At 44.2% G+C, this 13,851-nt stretch overlaps 1 protein-coding gene across 1 annotated transcript in view; it reads left to right on the top strand.

Annotated features, from left to right (window-relative positions):
- The window catches only part of LOC137439216 (uncharacterized), a 340,252-nt gene that overhangs the window by 139,281 nt on the left and 187,120 nt on the right, over nucleotides 1-13,851 (top strand). Inside the window, exon 3 of the mRNA XM_068134947.2 lies at nucleotides 12,228-12,371. Within this exon, the coding sequence (XP_067991048.2) occupies nucleotides 12,228-12,371 (144 nt within the window). The remainder of the gene's footprint in view (nucleotides 1-12,227; nucleotides 12,372-13,851) is intronic.

Genomic DNA, 13,851 nt, shown 5'->3' with positions numbered 1-13,851 from the left:
CTTTTTGAGGCAATGTTTTTATGGCCGGATGCCCTTCCTGACGCCAACCCTCTTAGTCGTCTTTTCCGACACGCAGGGATATGGTGTACCTATTCTAATTCAGGGTACACACTGGGAAACGTTTAAAACATGGAAATTCTAGGGGGGTGGAGGGGGAGGGCGGCGTCGGCATCACGGCTGCCGTTTAAACATATTTAAATAATATTTAAACAAAACCATGAAAAATAATCTGGGAAAAGTCTCGAAGTGAGGACGTGGATTTGAGAAAGAAGGAGCAGAGGTGGAAGAAAAAAAACGAGATATAGGGGGCGGGGCACAAGTCGAGACGAGGAGGAGAGCGAACAAGCACGTTTCCGGGAGGAGAGAAAGAATTAATAAAGAATTTTTTTTTGTTTGTTTGTTTATTTGTTTGTTTTGTTTTTAAAACGTTGGACAAAGGGTAAGATGTTCGTGAGAGGTAGGGGGGAGAAAAGAAAATCAAAGAAACAAGCAAATACTATGAAGGAATGAACTTATATTCACAAAATACTGACGGGGGGTGGGGGAGGGGGAGTGAGGCCGCGCATGAGGTGCGAACAAAAAAAACGACTAATTACACACCAATTAACTAAATAGAAACACACAATAACACATACACAATAAAATAACCAGTGGAAATTTGACAAAGACACGAATGGGAAAATACTCAAACTTTGATGTCGTGGAGAGATCGAAGCAAGCCTCCATTATACCAGCTTTATTATACCAGGGCGAATATACCTGCATATATTCAACGAAAAGGTAAGATGATGATCTGACATTTGTGATGGATTATGATTTGGATGTAATTGCTTTTCCATTATATTTGCACTCATTTCAAATATGTTAATGTTTCTGTCTTGCTTGAGCAACGCCGGGTACTCCAGATATAAAGGCTTATATACTTTACTCGGGGTACAAATACAAATACATCTTTGTCTGGGGGTAACATAAGCTATGTGGCCGCGGCCTCATTCGTGGGTGTGGGGGAACGGGAGAGGGGTGTAAATTCTCTCTGTAAATGTGTACCATGTAGCCCCACCTGGTGATGGTGGCAGAGGGAATTACAATTTCCTTTTTTACCTGTGCAACACTGAGGTTATGAAGCACTCTTTGCACGGGAAAATTTTTCCTCCTTCCCTTCACTCCCCTCCCCCAAAATGGAGGGGCCTGTCGAACTCACTCGCTCTTCATACGATCAGACACAAATTTGTCAGTCCGCAACACCAAGCTTCCAATGGCCTGGCTGAACGTTCAGTTGGAGTCATCAAGTCCTGACTATGCAAGCTGCAGGACGGAAACCTTTGAAACCAGGCTCTCGCGTCTGCTCCTCTGGTATCTTACTACACCTCATGGTACAACAGGAATAATAACATCAGAATTACTGATGAAACGACACCTAAGGACCAACCTTGATCCCATCCTCGCCGCCATGTGTTATGTAAGCGTCAATACATTTTGAGTGGGCATCAGTGATGATTAGTAGCATCTGACCATTCACTGGTTCCGCATAGTCTCGATGAACTCGATGCCACGGTTCGGTGGGCCATTCCCCAGGATGCATTGGTGCCTTCGCTGGTGCATTCCTGGTGCTTTGGCAGGGATAGCAATGTTGAACAAACTGTTCTATATCAGTGTCTAGATTTGGCCACCAAACATAATTCCTAGCCAGTGACTTCATCTTGACTATTCCGGGATGATACTCATGAAGTTCCTCCATTACCCTGGAACGCAGATGTTGTGGAATCACTATGCGGCATCCCCACAATATACAACCACTGTCTACGCTAAGTTCATTTTTACGTGCCACGTAAGGAACATAGGCAGGGTCCCCATCAAGTAGCAATTGCCATCCAAGCTGTATGGCTTGGAGAACTCTCGAGAGGACTGGATCATGTCGTATGTAGGTGCAAATATGGTTGGCATCGACTGGACAGTCCTCCAGATGATCCATCAAGGCGATCACACTGCCAGGTAACGGTGGGTTGGCGACCAAATCGGGCAATGGTAGATGGCTCATGGCATCTGCGTTGGAAATGGCATATCCGGGTTTATACTGAATGCGGTAGTCGTAAGCAGTGAGTAGCAACGACCATCATATAATCCTGGGTGGTAGCGTGTCGGATGTTGCCTTGGTTGGACAAAACAGGCTCATCAGTGGTTTGTGATCAGTATAGACAACAAATTGTTGTCCAAATAGGTATTTGTGGAACTTTTTGACTCCAAAGATGATTCCTAAACCTTCCTTGTCCAACTGACTATAATTCTTTTCTGCAGGAGATAATGTCCTGGAGGCAAATGCCACTTGTTAATCTGAACCATCAGGCATAACATGAGACAGCACTGCCTGCACACCCTACTGACTAGCATCACATGTCAGTACGATGTTCTTATCAGGATCATAATGAATTAGTATGTTTGACGCTTGGAGCAGGTCCTTTGACTTCTCGAAAGCTGCTTGTTGTGTAGTACCCCAGTTCCATGAGACTCCTTTCTTCAGCAGGTGATAGAGAGGACCCAAAACATTGGATATGTTTGAGATGTAGCGGCTGTAATATTGCAGCATGCCGAGGTAGGCTTTCAGTTCCGTCACGTCTCTTGGAGCTGGTGGATCCTTGATCGCTCTGACTTTATCCTTGGTTGGATGTAGGCCTTGAGCGTCAATTCTGTGGCCCAGGTATGTTACTGATGGTGCCATGAACTCACACTTGTCGAGCTTTAAATGGAGGCCGGAGTCCGATAGCTTTTTCAAGGCTCCATCTAGCTTGTGTAGATTCTTGGCTTCTGTTGAACCGTTGACCAGGATATCATCCTGATAAACCGCAACATGCCGTTCTGCAGCAAACAAACTGTCCATACAATGCAGATATATCCCTGGGGCAGACTTCACCACAAAACTCAGTCGGTGGTATTTGTACAGGCAACGGTACGTGTTGATTGTCAGGTAGTTCTTCGATTCATCATCGAGAAGAAGTTGAAGATATGCTGACTTGAGGTCGAGTTTGCTGAAACTTTGGCCTCCGCTCAACTTAGCATATAAATCGTCAATCCGTGGGATTGGATACTTGTCTAGTGCTGAGCATCTGTTGACTGTCATTTTATAGTCACCACAAAGACGAATATACTGATCAGCTTTGACAACGGGACAACAGGTGCAGCCCAATTTGAGTATTCAACTGTCTCAATGATCCCAAGTTACTCGAGTCAATCGAGCTCTTAGTCAACCTTTTCACGCAGAGCAAAAGGAACTGGTCGAGCCTTGCAGAAAATTGGTTTGGCATCTTTGTCAATGTTGAATTTAGCGGAGTAACCCCACAAAGTACCGAGCTCATTGTTGAAGATGTCTGGATATCTGGCTCGGACTGCTTCATGTGGTTTTGATGCATTGGTTGCACGAAATTGATGAATCTTCTTCCAGTTGAGTTCAATTACCTCCAACAAGTTCCTACCGAGTAATTATGGTCCATCACCTTGGATGACGATCAGGGGTAGGTTGAACTTATTATTGCCATAAGTCACGTTGACGTCACAAGTTCCACAGGGTTTGATCTGTTCACAGGTGTAGGTAGAGAGCAGATGGCACATCCGGTGCAATTTGGGCCCGTGAGGTTCACGCCACAGGTTGTTGAAAGCAGCTCGGCTGTTGAGCAAAACAGCGGCACCTGTGCCAACCTCCATTTCTAAACGTGGATTGTTGATACTGACTAGAGAGGTTCTGCTCTGTTTTTAGAGAAGACATGAAATATGTGCTGTGCATCGTGCATCTTGGAGGTATCACCAGAAGCAGATGTTGCCTCGTCTTCATACAACTCCAAACCAATGAGGTGTGTCTTTGTACCACCCGCTTCCTCTTTATGTTTGCGGGAGAGACAATCTGGAGCGATATGGCCACTCTTGTGGCAGAAATGGCATGTAACATTTTTGTAGTGATATTCATCTGGTGAATGCCTACCATCACAGCGATGACACCTGTTGCTCCCATAACTCATTTGTGATGGACGTCTGGGTCTGGGATTCATTTTCCGTCACTGTCCTGAAGGTTCTTTGACACGATTGATGGTGGTGTTGGTCTGTGCCTGACCGTATGAAACCAGATATGGCTTCTCGAGTGTACCAGAGCCAACTTAACCAGAAGTTGCATCACGACAAGTCAGCAATGAGCCGCTCACTTCAAACCGGGGATCCAGTGTTCTCCCGCAACTTTGGTGCAGGCGCTGTTTGGTTGCCTGGCGATGTCATAGACAAACCTGGGCCACCGTCGCATACAATACGCTTGCATGATGGGCAGGTTGTCCATCGACTCCAGGACCACGTTGTCTACCGTCACTGTAGCCCCATCAAACCTCCAATACTGCCTGTCGTTATGCCGGAGCCTGAACAGCAACAATCCATTGTTGTGCCAGCACCTGGGAATGTCGTGCCTCTAACGGGCCTCTCTGATCCACTCCTGCCTGAAATTGATGCTGCCGTTCCACCTGCAGGCCGTGATGTTGCCTCTCCTGCACACCTGCCACGCAGCTCATCCAGAAACAGCGACACCAACTCTCCTGCACACCTGCCATGCCGATTAACCAGAATCAGGAAATGCCCTGATTGTATGGACCTATAGATGTGGCAGTCAAAGTCATCTTGTTGCATAGGGGTAGTTCGCCCCTGACTCTTCAAGTTGTGTTGTTCTAGTTTTCCTAAACTTCAAGTTGTGTTGTTTTAGTTTTCCTAAACTTAGCACCGTTTTGTGTTGATTCACTTTTGCCAAAATATTGGCTCATGGTTTTCACAACTGACATTTTCACATTTGGTTTCACATTTGATACAAAAATGTTTGTATATGGACTTTTGGTAATCACCCAGCTAAGAGGGGGAGATGTGATGTATGCAACATCTATACCTCACCGTCGACAACATATAACAAGCGGATACGGATGTAAACATCACTTCCAGTTTGGCGGGGTTGTGTTTGCTGCTCGCACAATAAAAGCCGCTCTGAATTGAGCTGAATTGGTGTTCTTTCGGTGGAACAACACAGACGTCGTAGACTGTTGCGGATAAAGATGCAGATAAAATCTGCACCAAGATCCCTTTCCGATTCTGATGTCCTGATTGATACGTTTCCTATTGTAAGAACTTTTCCTGTGGAAGAGATTGTTCACGTTTTTATAGGAACCTATCTCAAGGAATTTCGTTTTTTCTTCATTTCGTTTCAGTTTATTGCATGTCATCAAGTACATGCATTTATGTGTCTTGTGCTCAATTCCAATCAACAGGAATTCTAGGATTAAGCGATACATAGAGTTGTGTATTGTCTATATGTGAGTTCAGATGCATCATGTTGATGAACCATGGCTCCTTGAGGCAATGCGTACACTGGGTCGCCAAGTGGTCCCAACACAGAACCCTGTGGCAGTCCTATACAAACTTCGATAACATCTGAGGTGTCGCTGCAAACACCGGTTGACCAACCCGGTCAGCTAAGACTTAAAGCAGTCATTCGCGACATCAAGGACATACTCTGAGCGATAGACAGGATATCAAAATATCATGATCGATCGTATCGAAGAGGCCCATCAGTAACAGCAGAGTTATTTATTTTGAATCAAGAGCACTCATTACATCGTTTTCCTTTTTGAATAGACCAGTTTCTGTTCTATGCTTCGTGTTCTATGCCAACTGAAGGGGATCTATCAAATTATTTTCCTTCATGTGAGCTGGCAATCCCGAACAAGCGATTTTCCGCGACAGTCTTGCCAAGAAAGGTTTGGGCTGAAATGGGCCAGTAGTGACTTTGAATGTTTTTGTCTAGACTTGGCTTCTTCAAGAGAGGTTTGATGATGGCGCAACGAGCAGGAGTTTTTATTTTTTTTCTATACCGAGTTGAGGCTCGTATGAGAGCTAACACATATAATATATAAAGGGAGTGGGTGACAAGATGGGGTGAGAGAGAGGGAAGCACAATGACCATAGGGAGCAGGGACATCAGGAGATCTGTGGAAGAGAGAGGGCTGGGGATACATAGGATAAAGATCGACACTAGAGGGATTTTTTAGGAAAGAAAACGGAATTTGACGGAGGTGGATTTGGGGTGGATTAACAGGGGTAGAAAAGGTCAAGGTTTTGAATGGTGTAAGATCAGAGATGGTGGTGAACAGCTGTTTTAAAGATGTTGAGGGAAGATTGGGATTGAAGAGAGGGTGGGAGTTTGTTCCAAAGGCAGGAAAAAAGAGGAATGTGAGCAGAGAGTCTTCATTTTGTCAGTTTCACCAGAAGAGGGTTGCTGACAGATCTTGCATCCTTCAGGAATATTTGAGGGACAGAGCAGGGGGAGCTAGGCTGGAGAGGAGTCGGTAGAAGACAGAAAGACCACCAACCTGCCTGTGGTGAGAGAGTGAAAGGCCCTCAGAATCAGCTTCATTGCGAGAGATTCCAATGATTCTGAAAGCTTTGGTTTCTACAGCGTGAAGCCGAGCTAGGTGTGAGGCAGGAGCACCAGCCCAGAGGGGACAGCAGTATTCCATCAAGCTGTGGATGAAAGCTTTGTAAGTGCTAATGGAAGAAAAGGAAGAAGATAAGATCAAGAAGATCATGAGATGGAAACAAATCTCCATTAATCAACGATGCACAATTCCTATTTGTTAAAACTGGAAGAAGATGTGCAATGTTTTCCTTGAGGAACCATTTTGGGATTACATCTATAGGACAAGGTTTGGTTGGTGATCCGTAGATGATTTTGGACACCTCACCCTTCGTAGCCGATGCAAAACAGGACATTGACTCAAAACTGATGGATGGAAATTGGATCAAAAAAATAACTCGTGGGTGTTATTTGAATGCAATTTCAGTCAAAGTTTCATGATCTTCATGAAGTGGGAATGGAACTGCCTGTTGATTGTGTCTGCGCAGTGGTGAACAGGAAGTTAAGTTGATGGGAGATTTCTTTGCAGCAAAAAAATCCAACATTCAAAACAGCTCGTTTACCTCACACAAAGAAAGTTTCTCTTGAGAATAAATGATCTTAGTCTGGCATATGAGATTTTATGGTACGCATTTCTCATAAATAAACCTCTCGTGGCCATCTTGTTCTTCCTGTACTTCTTTCTTCCGTTTGCAGCACATGGCTGTGAGTGGCATCTTTGGCCGAGGGTGTGGCTGTGACGCTGATGCAACCACGCCCTCTGTAGGTTAGAAACTGTAAGTTAACCCTCTGTTAGCAGAAATTTGGGATTTGATCAGGTGACGGCAATAGCTCACCTCCTCTTCTCGAGGGACACCATGGGATATTTACCGTCCATCAACTGGAAGATGGGAAGCCCGGTGTTAACGTCCAAAGGGACCCATTGATGCCTCTCCCTGCACGCTCATTACAAGATCAAGTTTTCTGACACTTGTATTCAGCTCTATGCCCATATTGCTGGGATAAAAGGAATATCTTCATTCTACCACAGTTCCCTGCTTGTCGTAAAAGGCGACAAAAAGGGTTGGCAGCAGGAAGGGCATCCGGCTGTTAAACATTGCTTTAAAAAAGGGACCGAAAAACAACAACAACAACGGTCCCCGAAAAAGGCCAACCCCCGCTTGCGGGGAAAAATGGCCTCTAAAGGTGTTTTTTTTTTTGTTTTGTTTTTTACCACAGTATTCTGCTTCCGAGAGTTTGAGTTTTTTGTTACCGTGACAGGAACTACAGAATCAAGAAGCTGTCTTATCTCCTTATACCATTCAAAGGCAGAGTCAGCATCACCCTGAGGTCCAAAATTAAGTTTCAGTGATTTATTTCAGCAATTCCAAAAATTGTCCTTGTCAATGTTACGGAAGTTCCTTATAGAAGATGTAACTTGCTGCAGATGTAACTTCCAATCGATATTCACTTTGCTTTGGAGAGATGAAAGATATGGTCAGCACAAATTTTGATCACTCGTTCTCTACAAGCATCGACATTTGATCCTACGGACAGTGTGGCAGCACCTATTGGTTGGATCTATCAGTTGAAAGCGTAGCCTGGTGTTGGCTTAGTGGTTAGGGTGCCGGCTTGGGATCCTAGGATCCTGGGTTCGAATCCCGGTTATCGCTGAATTAACGCCAGGGGGGTTGACTCAACCTGTCATCTTTCCAAGGTCGGCAAATTGAGTACCAGTTCACTGGTAATTCCCTGTGTGTAGCAAGAGGCAACTAACAGGGTTGGCGGCAGGAAGGGCATTCGGTCATAAAACATTGCTTCAAAAAGGGGACCATGGTGCCCCGAAAAAAGGCCAACCCCCGCCCTGCGGGAAAAATGGCCTCTAAAGGTGGTTCTTCTTCTATCAGTTGAAAACGACGTTTGCAGTCTTGAGAGCCGTGCCAATAGGTACACCATCCCTTTCAACATCTGATTTCACCCGTAGTAAACTCTCCAGTTAAACATGCACCTGGCTCATTTTTGTGACGTCAGTGCTACCTTTCTGCTGGGCCAATTGTCATTTTGGGTTCTCAGACTGTGCATGCAATGAGGATTTGTAAAATCGGCTTCGAAGACAAATTATATTCCTTCCAATCTGGGGAATGAAGTTGTATCCAGCACCCATACTAAGCAGCGGTCCCTTTCTCATGGCGCAATGCCAACTATGTCATATATTTGGTAGCATTTGGGGAATCGTGGATTTGCATTCTGATGTAATGTGGCACAGCTGAGAATACGAGATCTCCTTGTTCATGTGCTGCTCATTTTCTATCGATATTCACTTTGCTCTGGAGAGAAGAAAGATAAGAAGAGAAATTACACAGACAAAGCCTCACCTTGAGAAAGATCACAATGTGTGTGTGGATGGTGGCACTTAACTCAAATCGTAAGCTGGAGTTCTGAGGCCTAGTTCCTGTGAAGTTCGTTTTGCACCATGAGTCGTTATTGCATGCACATAAAAGTAAGCGCTCTCCCTAATCCTTCGCAATCCGTTATCCCCCATCATATACAAATTGATTCTTTATGGCAGGAGGCTTTTCGTGCAATCACAGCCAAACATGTTTTGCTCGGTGAGGCTTTGAGTGGTGCCCGTTGGTCGCTCTCATTGCCCACAACCGCTTGTTGTTTGTTTTCCCTTTGATCAAAAATCCCTGTATATTTTCTCCCCCTCCAGCAGCTCCTTGTTTCCTTTCCCCACTCCTTTCCTCGGATTTTATCAGCCAAAACAGTCGGCGGAATACAAACAGACAAACAAAAGCAGACAGACAAACATCCACAGAAGAAAACTCCACAGTTGTCCTCTTCATTACCTCCACCAACGAAGGTGGATGGAGGTTATGTTTTCACCCCTGTCTTCTTGTCTATTTGTTACTTGCGAAAATCGAAGATTTTTAAGTATATTTGTTGGTCTTGTGCGTTTTTAGCCCCCATTGGACTTTGTCCAAAACGGTGGCTTATGGATGGGGTCCATCCGTTCGTGTGTGCATACATCCGCAACCATATCTTGGAGATGTGTGGACCGATTTTGTTCATTCTTGGCAAAAAGGTAAACATAATGGTATACATATGCACATTTTGTTTTGCGATCTGATCAAAAATGGCCGACAGGTAGACTGGCGGCCATTTTAGCTGTAAAATCCCTGATATTGAGCACGTCCTGAACCATCTCTCGGAGATGCATTTATCATACTTGTTCAAACTTGGTACACAGAACATTTATGATGGGTGGCATATGCACGTCATTGTTTTTCGAGATCAGATCCAAGATGGCAGACTTGCGGACATTTTGTTACTTCAATGGGTCCCAACCATTTCTCGACATGCATGGACTGATTTTGTTCAAACTTGGCACAAAGACAATACATGAGAGTATACATACGCAGAAGATATTGTTTTGAAATCCGACCAAAGATGGCCGACTGATGGCCTTCAACTCTGTACAGAAAAATTACTAAAACCACGGGGGCAATGACATTTTGTGGCTTTTTCTGCTTGTTCTGTCTGTTTGTCTGTCTGCTTTTGTTTGTCGGTTTGTATGCCAATCGCCCACAGGTCACATTTTTAAACCGATCTTTACGAAACTTCACCAAATGATGTAGTTGGTCATCGTTTCCAAACACTTATGATCTTCCCCTTTTCAAAAAGCAGATTTTCTGTTTTCTCAAAAACTCTTAGACTATTCTCTCCTTCTTTACTTTTCTATCAATGCAGCTCTTTTATTTAGGCCTGGCCTCGATGAGGATGACATAGTCTGTGCCTGGAGCCTTCTACATTAAAAAAATAAAAAATAAGAACAAGCCTATTTATTCTCAGGTCAAAATATTAAAACGTAAACATAGGCCAAAGGTCAACAACTTTGTCAAATTTCTAAAATCCCCAATTTTTATCTGATTGACTTGAAATTTGAAGAGGATTTGCATATATAGTCACTGAATCCAACTACCAAGTATTTTGAGGTCAACATAAGCCAAAAGGTCAACATAGGCCAAAGGTCAACATAGGCCAAAGGTCAACATAGGCCAAAGGTCAACAACTTGGATGAAGTTTTGTAAAATCCTCAATTTCCACCCGATTGACTTGAAATTTGAAGAGTATCTGCATATCAGGTCACTGAATGTAACCCCTAATTATTTTCTGTTCAAAATAAACCAATGGTCAACATAAGCCAAAGGTCAACAACTTAGGTGGAATTTCTAAAATCCTCAATTTTCATCTGATTGACTTGAAAGTTGAACAGGATTTGCATATCAGATCGCTGAATTCAATTACCAATTATTTTTGAGGTAAGCATTGGTGAAAAGGTCAACATAGGCCAAAGGTCAACAACTTATTTTAGGGATTTAACAAGTATCATACTATAGAATGATATGTTCAACATAATTCTTGCTTTTTTGTTTGTCTGTCTGACTGTGAACAGGATATCTCAAAAAGTTGTGGATTGATTTGGACGAAACTTGGTGGACAGGTTGGGTGTGTGACAAGGATGAATCGATTCGATTTTGCTGATCATGTGGATGCGGATATGAGAAATTTTCAACTGATAAAGTGATTTTTCACCATTGAGTGATCGGGCCAAAAACGATAAATAAAATTATATTTCAAAACGTTGTGGATGACTTATGACAAAACTAGGTGGATGAGTTGGGTAGGTGACAAGAACAAGCCAATTCGATTTTGGTTCAGGGCCGAATCCAGGTCTGGCCTATTGGTGTGATCCAAAACGTAAACTGTTCAGCTCGGCAGAGGTATACATTATACCGAGTACCGTTCTGGAGATGAAACTGGATTGACTTTGGCTGACTGATTTTCTCCTTGTTCTTCCACATCCCCATTCTTATCCCCATTAAGGTTTCACTTTTTCACCTCATTCCATCCTCTTCCATTTGTACCCTTAATTGTAAAATGGTATTCGTGATACACGAGCCTTCGATCACTAACTTCGAGCCCCATTATTGCATCTAGTCGTCTTCGGGTGCGATGCCATATGTTACATTGATGTTCACCTGTATCTTCTTTGGTGTGAACATTGATGTTCACCTGTATCTTCTTTGGCCATTCCGGTTCATCCACGAAAGCAAACTGAGTTCAGTCTTTCAAAAATGAGTTGGAGTGTTTGCCTTAACTTAGAGCAGGATGGGTTTTGCTATTGTCAGTCGTCGTTAGTTGTGTCATTGTGTTCAGCTTGTATTTCCTTTAGGCACAGCCAGCAATGGTTGCTCAAAGATGCACAGTGCACGTCCAAAGAGTTTCCACATTGTCTGTGAGCTATTGCTAGTAAAGCGTTTAACGTTTAAATGTTCACGGATCCAATTTCGCTCCCTGGTTGCAGATGCAGCATTGAATGTGTTTGACTTTGTTTTGTAATGCTGTGTGCACTGTCCACAACATACTCTCATCAATTTCCCTGTGTTCATCTCTGGTCTCAGTTTCTGTGCTGGCTCTCAGTGAATGATTTTGAGGATTTTCATGTTCGCTCGTATTACATGCACAAAGTGCCCCATTTCGGTGTCACTCGTGAGCCCAAGACGTATGGTGTCACCTGTTGTGGCATCAGAAAAGCAACAGAAAAAAGCATGAATGAGAAAATGCATCAGCAAATGAAAGAAGCCACTTTCTGAAGGCCTCCTGGTTATATTCCTTGTCCCACTCACGCCCACATGCTGACCACAATCTTATTCACCACAACCGTCGCTGTTCCAATCATTGAGCGCAGATTTGCATTGGTGGGATATGATTATGACCAAATGGTATATGCTGTGCCGGTGTGCTGTCCCTCATGCAGACTGACGAGGTGTTGAACACGGCTGTGCTGACAGGACGTGCTGTCTCTTTGCCACTTCGTGTCCTCGGAGTCTCTTCGGACGGGCATCTATTTGACGTGACACCTCGTGCCAGCTGCCGCGCCCCTCAGCCTGACATCCTCAAGGTGGGGCCTGCACCATGTGTGTTTTGTACATGCTACCGCCGGGACCATTGTACTTGCTTGTGTTAATGTGTAAATGGTGTTTTGCAGTGTAGGTACAAGTATTGTGTTTTTTTTGTTTTTTTTGAGAACCTAATATTCGGGGAAGAGCTTGATGTGAATGTTATTTCCAGAACCCAGAACGGAGATAAAAGGGACTTTAGTTTGAGTGACCTTAACCTGGTGTATCTTGTACTGTAATGGACAACTATCGGGACGCCTCATTGTGGTGGTTGTACCCCCCATTGCAAGTCCGGAGCCAAATCTTCCCCATTCTTCCCTGCTGCTCGTACGCTCAGAGTGCTAATCGGTCCTCATGGACGGGCCCTTTCCTTATTGTATCTGTCTCTCTCTCTCTCTCTCTCTCTCTCTCTCTCTCTGTCTCTCTCTCTGTCTCTGTCTCTCTCTGTCTCTCTCTGTCTCTCTCTGTCTCTCTCTTTCTCTCTCTCTCTATCTCTCTCTCTCTCTCTCTCTCTCTCTCTCTCTCTCTCTCTCTCTCTGTCTCTCTCTCTGTCTTTCTCTTTCTCTTTCTCTTTCTCTTTCTCTTTCTCTTTCTCTTTCTCTCTCTTCTTTCTCATTCACTCTCTTTCTCTCTTTCTCCTTCACTCTCTTTCTCTCTTTCTCCTTCACTCTCTTTCTCCTTCACTCTCTTTCTCTCTTTCTCTCTTTCTCCTTCACTCTCTTTCTCCTTCACTCTCTTTCTCTCTTTCTCTCTTTCTCCTTCACTCTCTTTCTCTCTTTCTCCTTCACTCTCTTTCTCTCTTTCTCCTTCACTCTCTTTCTCTCTTTCTCCTTCACTCTCTTTCTCTCTTTCTCTCTCTCTTTCTCTCTATATCTCTCCATATAACTCTGTCATGGCCCTGACTTCATGAATGCAGGGGTACACCATCCTAGATGTGGGGGATCTCTGGGTCGCTCCTGGGAGATCAATCGGCTATTTCCATGCTGCGGGCTTGAACAAGAGAACTGTCCGGGACTATACAACACCAACAACAACAACTATAATGGAGCAAACATGGATGTCAGAGAAACACCAAAATTGGCATTTAACAGTTCTTGAGCCTACGTGGAGGTTCCAACCACTGTTTTACCTCTGCTTCTCTAACCCTAATACTGGCCTTAAGTGGCCACCTCAGGCCAGCATACGTGCACGTACTTTTGCCTGACTCCGGTGCAAATACTCCAACACATTATCCGGCCTGAGCTCTGGTCCGAGCTCCGATAAACCTCGGGACTGGGTACTGATTGTGACCCCAGGCTTTGATTACCAAGGGGCAAACGTGACAAATATTATAAAGTGCATTTCCAAGAATGTGCCACAGCACATTTTCCACTAAAGGTGAGCTGAGAAGGGTACTCTGGCCTGGAGGGAGGGTGTGCCCGCTAGTAGTTACAATGTATCCTACATTGCAGGAGGAAGCCACTTAGCCAGTCGTACCCACGC

This window comes from Myxine glutinosa, chromosome 14 (genome assembly GCF_964187855.1).
Source record: "Myxine glutinosa chromosome 14, kmMyxGlut1.1, whole genome shotgun sequence".
NCBI classification, from domain to species: Eukaryota; Metazoa; Chordata; class Myxini; order Myxiniformes; family Myxinidae; genus Myxine; species Myxine glutinosa.
This window is presented reverse-complemented; position numbering and strand designations above follow the sequence as displayed.